We start from the raw sequence: 7,500 nt of genomic DNA, 5'->3' as shown, positions 1-7,500 counted from the left end.
CAGGTCCCTCAATCTTACTACTAGTCGCTCAACATACCCCCAAACCCCCTACCCCTCCACACCTCCACACCTCCAGCCCCCCCCCCCCCCCCCCCGACAAACCTCCACTACAACCCCCCTCCCCCTAGTCCCCCCAGCCACCACCCCCCACCCCCTCCCCCCACCCCCATCTCCCCCTCCTTCCCCTAGCCGGAGACATGATTAATCTGCTCTTCATTGCAGACTCGACAGGCAGACAGGCAGGCAGACGGACAGGCAGACAGGCAGGCGGGCGATCGGGCGACCCGACGGCGCTTTGGGAGGGAGAAGAGAGAGAGAGAGGGCGGGGTGGGGAGGGGGAGGGGAGGAGGAGAGAGAGAGTGGGTTGAGACGCGCACACACACACACACACACACACACACACACACACACACACAGAGGGAGGGGAAGAGAGAGAGACGGCACACACACACACACAGACAAGGGGCCCGGGCAGCAGACGGCATAAAAAAAATCTCGCAGGCAGTGTTGTCGCTGAAGGCTTGTGTGTGTGTGTGTGTCTGTGTGTGTGTGTCTGTGTGTGTGTGTGTGTGTGTGTGTGTGTGTGTTGTGAAGGCAGTAGAGAGAGAGAGGGTGGAGGGGGATGGGCCTTACCTACCTCACCACCACCACCACCACCACCAGTCTCCACAGACCCAGACGACATGGCCAACAATACAATGCTAGCCTGTGGCGGCGGTGCTCGGAGAGTGAACAGGAGAGACAGGAGGAGGAGGAGGAGGAGGAGGAGGAGGTGGAGGAGGAGGTTAGAGGGAGAGAGGGAACAGCCCAGAGACTGACAAGAGTTTTAGAGCCGCCGCAGCAAAAGGAATAGAAGCTGATTCCTCAGTCTACAGCTCTGTTCAGACCGACGCCGGACGAGCGGACAGCCGCTAACTCGGTGTTATCACTCCGGCGACAATGCACATTAAAAGAGAGAACTCGGGGCCTCCCTCACCCCCCCCCCCCCACACCTCTCCCTTTAACCCGTAATGCGTAGTCATCATAGACGATAGGCTTGCAGGCAGGCAGGCGGCGCCCCGGCGGCAGTGAGAAAGAAAAAAAAAAGAAAGAGAAAAAAGACTCGAAGAAAGAGATTGATCTCAAGTCTCAGGGCCAGGCCCTAGTAGTGAGTGATAGCAGGCAGTGGTGGTATCGTTTTTGTTTGGCCGGTGGTGGTGGTGGTGGTGGTGGTGGTGGACGTGGTGGTGGACGTGGAGGAGGAGGAGAAGAAGGAGGAAGAGGAGGAGGAGGAGGAGAAGGAGGAAGAGGAGGAGGAGGAGGAGAAGGAGGAAGAGGAGGAGTAGAGGCGGCATTGACACATTAATCAAGAAGTCGGTGGTGGATTTGTTTCCATGAGGTCCCCTCGTGTGTGTCTGTGTGTGGGGGTGGGGGGTGGGGGTGGGGGGGGAGGCGGGGGGGGGGGGAGGGGGGAGTGAGGGGGAGGGGGGGGGATGAAGGCGAGGGTCTGGGGATGATTGGTGCTGACGCCAAGATCATCACTGATAGTTGGCGGGCCCGCTCTGGCAATGGGCGGGCGTCGGCCTCAGACTCGAGAGTGTACCGCTTATACACCCACCGCTGTGTGCGTGTGTGTGTGCGTGTGTGTGTGTGTGTGTGTGTGTGTGTGTGTGTGCCCGCGGACTGTTCCCGGGGATCTGGAACTATGTGGATGATTGGCCGAAACTTGCTCACTGTTCTGTCTGATGTGAGAGCCGTTTTGGTTGGGGGGGGTTTGTTTTTTTTTGGTTTTTTTTTCTTCTTCTTTTTTTTTTTTTTTTTTGCTAGAATTTTTGTTGTTGTTTGGTTGGTTGGTTGGTTGTTGTTGTTTTTTCTCTCTCTCTCTGATACTGAAACTGGCTGTTTGTGTGTTCACAGGCCAGGTACTGACGTCACTCGAGAGTTCCCTCCCTGGACGGAGAGGAAGTGATGATGGTGATGTGCTGTCGAGATGGAGAATAAAACGACTGTCGTTATTGTGACTGGAAGATGCAGCAGAAAAGTTGGAGGGCAGAACGTTGTGAAGAGGTGGATGTATAAGCACAGTGGATTTTTTTTTTTTTTACCTGCAAAATAATGAACTCACTGTGAGTAAAACCTTAGAGTCAGAAAACAACAACAACAACAACAAAAAACAACTGGTCATGTTCTTTAAGGGAGACAAATCGACTTTCACATGAGGAAAGTGCTTCTGTAATTTCTATTTTTTAAGTGGTGGATGATCATATTTTTCTCTTTTCTTTTTTAAAAAAAAAATAATAAAAATTTGCATGAGCAAAGAAATGCGTGAAGAGGCAATAGAAAGCTGTGTTCCAAACACATACTGATTCACGACATTGCAACTTGGGCATTTACCATTGACGAAACAAGATACAAATCAACAAATGACCAGGGCGTTCCTGAAAATAATAAAAATAATTTTAAAACCCCACCAGGAGTGTTCAGTAGAGGTCTGCATGACTCGGTTATCACACGACTCGAGGGGAAAAAGTGATTTGAGATCACTCAAAACGTGGAAATACAGCAAACTTCCAAACACTGCGGAACCGCTGACACAGAAACTCCTAGAGACAGCAGCACACAAGAGTTTCCGCACAACGAAACAGCAGCACGAGTAGAAGCACAAGGAGAACCAGGAGAAAATGCAGTCCCTGAAGACACAGAAGGAAAACATGCCAAAGTGTGGCAGAGAGCAGCCCCGCAGAAACCACCGGAAGTCCATGTCACCCAACCACATCTGTGACCCTCACAGGCTGGGGAAGGTGGTCCCGCAGTGGGACAGCCGGAGGGACTTTGAGAACAGCCTGGCTAAAGATGCTGAAAAGACTCAGGAAGCTGGCCTTGGTAGCAAAGACACGGAAAAGGCGGCCAGTAAGGACGATGACTTGTTCAAGTTTGCCGAGATCCTTTACAAGTGCTCCTTGTGCACGACCCTGCCCTGTATCTTGACGTCCCAGAGCGCCTTCCTTCGTCACGTGAAGGAGCATCATCTGGCCATGCAGGCTGCCGGGCATCAATGTCAGAATTGTCACCTTCACTTCCAGACCCATTCTGACGTTCAGGCCCATCTGTCAGAAGCCCATTGTCACCCAGAACCAGAGATTCCTGTCACAGTGAATGATGCTTCCACTAACATCAGCCAGCAGCTAACAAAGCTTGGAAACTCTCCACAGCCTTCATGTTATCATGATGACAGGGAGAAAAGAGACACTGAAGAACTCATCAGGGTAGATGATCGATGTTGTGAACAGGACTGGACCCATCACGCGATGGAACAAAGCAACGACTCACAGAAAAACACCACAGATGATACAGACGTTGACACCAAGCCTCAGGTTTGTGCAAACCCCAGGCTGTCACCCTCCTCCTCTACTCCGGCAACTCTGGAGTATCACTCCTCGAACCAGCATCCTCACAGAGGGCACGTGCTTTCCTCAGGCTCGCCAACGTCACCTCCACTTCACTCACAACAAACTGATCCCAGTCGAAGTCCTGTCTTTGGTGGTGGGAACGTTCCCGAAATGCTCCACAGCTTTCCCAGCTTCACCCCGGAGTTTGGTCGCTACACCAAGCTGATCCGGGAAGGCGGGCGCATCGTGTATTTCTGTCAGGTGTGCAACGTCAAGTGCCAGGTGAAGGCCGCCTTCCAGGTGCACTGTAACGGAGTCCGGCATCACAACGCCGTCAACATGGTGGGCAAGAACAAAGTGCAGCCGAGCTCGGCTCTCTCGCTTCGTGATAGCTGCCTGAGGTCTCCATTGAAGGAAGTGCCGGTGGTGAGCCCTCAGCTGGCAGCAGTCCCGCGGGGGGACCACTCCCTGATGGAGAAGATGGCCAAGTTCTTCCAGGACCACCCCGACATGTCTGCCGTTCTGAACCACGGCAACAGTCTGCTGATGGGGGACTTCTGGGGAACGCCTGTCAACTTCAGCCTCAAAGATCGCTCAGGAGGAGGAAAACCCGACTCAGAGGAAGGGAGGCAACCCGAGAAAGATACGTGGAGCCCTGAAAAGGGACACGCTGTTGACGGAAACGTGTGTTTGGAAAACAGCGCCATGTCTAGAACTGGTCGGCAGGAATGTCAGCCAAACAAAGTTAAGGAACATTGCATGACAAAGAGCAGAACGAAGCCAGGCAATGAAGCCACAAGCGTGCTGAGAACCTCTGACAACTCAGACAACAGAGCCAGCGATCCCACTAACCCTGCACGCAGAAAACGACCCGCACCTTCCGCAAGCCAGTCAGATTCACCATGTATGTCAGAGAGTGAATCAGTACCTTTGACTGGAACTTCATCCCTGTCCTCGGTCAAGTCTGCAGGAAACACGACGTGTCCAGACATTGGAGACACAGACTCTGCCATTCATCATCATCATCATCGCAGTGATTCATTAGAACCTCCCAGCAACAAACGCCCAAGAAGGGACACTGCGAAGGTGTGTTCATTACATAAAGATGTATACGAATCATCGGAGAGAAGACGTTACGAAGAGCCATTGGTGACACCTGCGCAGTGTGATCTTCTGTGTCAGGCAGTCCAGGACATCGTCCTCAGACCAGCACAAGCAGCAAAACGACTCACTGCATCAACCTTACAAAGACACGGGAGAGTCCTTTCAGCAAACAAACAATCGTGAAGGAAAGTATTCTTCTCAGAAAGATGACAGCAAAGACCACGAGGACTTTTCCGACGGGGAGAACACTATCGACATTCACATATCCGCTAACGATGACACCGACTGCGCGTCACGGGAAAATGCCAGTCTCCACGACCACCTCTCGGCGTTACACATCCAGCAGCAATCCAGAACCCAGTCCACCGACTCCTCTGAAACCAGAACCGGGTCTGGACAAGACCTCCAGCCAGAGACCGGCCCGAAGCGGCAGCAGCAGGCTGGAGGTGATACTTCTCCCAGGTCTTTAAACGAGGAAGCGGACTCGGCCACGCAGGACTTCAATCCTATGATCGTCAACGTGAAGCAGGAACCTGGATGCGAGACGTCCACCATCCAGGGCGCCACGGGCAACCAGGCCCCTGATCAGGCCCTGCTGGACATGATGGCCAAGCGGCGGCACTTCCCCGTGGAGGGCGGCGCCTGCTTCTTCCCCGGCATGGTCCACAGCGAGGCCTGGTTCTGCCCCGTGGACACCGTGACGGGCAAGGACTCGGACCTTCCCCTGTGGGGCGGCGGGGCCGTGACCCTGCACGAGACTGACGACGTCACAGAGGGCAGCAAGGGGCAGAACAGCGAGGGCTGGAAGGTCACCAAGATCAGGGACGTCCTGAGAGGTACTGGTTTGTTTTGCTTGTCTGTCTGTCTGTCTGTCTGTCTGTGAAGTTGTCAGGTCTTCTTGTCTTTCCGTGTCCAGAAGCCAGTTGCATTGCTTGGTTCTAACTTTTTGACAGTTACACGTGACAAAACGTTGACCGAACTACGCCATTGGTCAGTTCCATACTATGTGGAGTGATGGCCTAGAGGTAACGCGTCCGCCTAGGAAGCGAGAGAATCTTAGCGCGTTGGTTCGAATCACGGCTCAACCGCCGATATTTTCTCCCCCTCCACTAGACCTTGAGTGGTGGTCTGGACGCTAGTTATTCGGATGACACGATAAACCGAGGTCCCGTGTGCAGCATGCACTAAGCGCACGTAAAAGAACCCACGGCAACAAAACGGTTGTTCCTGGGAAATTTTTTTAGAAAAATCCACTTTGATAGGAAAAACAAATAAAACTGCACGCAGGAAAAAAAAAGAAAAAAAAAAAGGGGGTGGCGCTGTAGTGTAGCGACGCGCTATCCCTGGGGAGAGCAGCCCGAATTTCACACAGAGAAATCTGGTGTGATAAAAAGAAATACAAAATACAAAATACAAATACAAATACTACGCCATTGGTCAGGTCCAAACTACACACAGTAGCGGGGTTACGACCATACTAGCTCTTCCGTCCGAGCAACGCAACTGCCTCCCGGTCTGTCCGTCGTGTGATATGTCAGTCGCAGTGTCTCTCAAATCGTGTCTTGTCTTATGTGTCCATGTGATGTGTTTGTCCGTGTACGTACCTATTCATGTACGCATTTCCCGGTGTCCTTGTCTTTTTTTTTTTGTCTTTTTTTAATTTATTTATTTATTTGTGTAAGCTTATCTATTATTTATTCACCTTTTTTTCTTTTTTCTTTTTTTTTTTACATTATGATTATTATTTATTTATTTATTTATTTATTTATTTATTTATTTGTGTAAGCTTATCTATTATTTATTCACCTTTTTTTCTTCTTTTTTTCCCCTCAAGGCCTGACTAAGCGCGTTGGGTTACGCTTCTGGTCAGGCATCTGCTTGGCAGATGTGGTGTAGCGTATATGGATTTGTCCGAACGCAGTGACGCCTCCTTGAGCTACTGAAACTGAAACTGAAACTTGTCTGTCCGTGTGATGTATCTGTCTTCTGTGTCACGGCCTGTCCATGTGCTGTGGACAGTGGGTGTGTCTCTCTTTAACTCACTCAGTACGGCCAGTCCTCTCTTCTCCTCTACACAGACCCCTCGGATGTCCAGTGGGTGTCTGAATGACCCAACCTTTAGCTTCCGTCGTCAGAACTGTGGTATTCTTTGTCAACATTCACCTCTTCAGTATAAGAGCCTACCGCTTGCAATATTTTGATGATGGTAACTGGGGTGAAACGCTGTTAACGTCGTGTCTTTCGCCGTTCGTATGGAGAGAGTTAATCGTGTATACATGTCTTATGTGTCGATGTGATGTGTTTGCCTGTGTGTCTATTTCTGTATGTTATCTGTGTCAATGTGGTGTGTTTGTCTGTGTGTCTATTTCTGTATGTTATCTGTGTTAATGTGGTGTGTTTGTTGGTGTGGTGTCTATTTGTGTGTGGTTTCTGTGTCAATGTGTGTGCATATAATGTGTTTGTTTGTCTGTGTGTCTCTGTATTCGTGTATGTACACGTTGTCTTCTGTGTGTCTGTGTGATGTGTTTGTCAGTGTGTTTCCCTATTCATACCTTTCTTCTGTGTGTGTGTGGCGTGTTTGTCAGTGTGTCTCTATTCGTGTGTACTGTATGTCTTGTGTGTTTATGTGATGTGTTTGTCAGTGTGTGTGTCGCTATTCGTGTGTACTGTATGTCTTGTGTAGTTCATGTGATGTGTTTGTCAGTGTGTGTGTCTCTATTCGTGTGTACTGTATGTCTTGTGTGTTCATGTGATGTGTTTGTCAGTGTGTGTGTCTCTATTCGTGTGTACATGTCTTGTGTGTTCATGTGATGTGTTTGTCAGTGTGTCTCTATTCGTGTGTACTGTATGTCTTGTGTGTTCATGTGATGTGTTTGTCAGTGTGTGTCTCTATTCGTGTGTACTGTATGTCTTGTGTGTTCATGTGATGTGTTTGTCAGTGTGTGTGTCTCTATTCGTGTGTACATGTCTTGTGTGTTCATGTGATGTGTTTGTCAGTGTGTGTGTCTCTATTCGTGTGTACATGTCT

General features: G+C 50.4%; 1 protein-coding gene across 1 annotated transcript in view; it reads left to right on the top strand.

The window, feature by feature from the left end:
* The window catches only part of LOC143276068 (uncharacterized), a 50,062-nt gene that overhangs the window by 24,256 nt on the left and 18,306 nt on the right, over positions 1–7,500 (top strand). The window contains 2 exon segments of the mRNA XM_076580454.1: positions 1,897–4,649; positions 4,651–5,308. Coding sequence (XP_076436569.1) covers positions 2,661–4,649; positions 4,651–5,308 — 2,647 coding nt within the window. The 5' untranslated portion in view covers positions 1,897–2,660.

The sequence above is a fragment of the Babylonia areolata genome, chromosome 31 (genome assembly GCF_041734735.1).
Source record: "Babylonia areolata isolate BAREFJ2019XMU chromosome 31, ASM4173473v1, whole genome shotgun sequence".
NCBI classification, from domain to species: Eukaryota; Metazoa; Mollusca; class Gastropoda; order Neogastropoda; family Buccinidae; genus Babylonia; species Babylonia areolata.
Note: the sequence above shows the minus strand (reverse complement) of the source record. Positions and strands in the feature narration are given on the sequence as shown.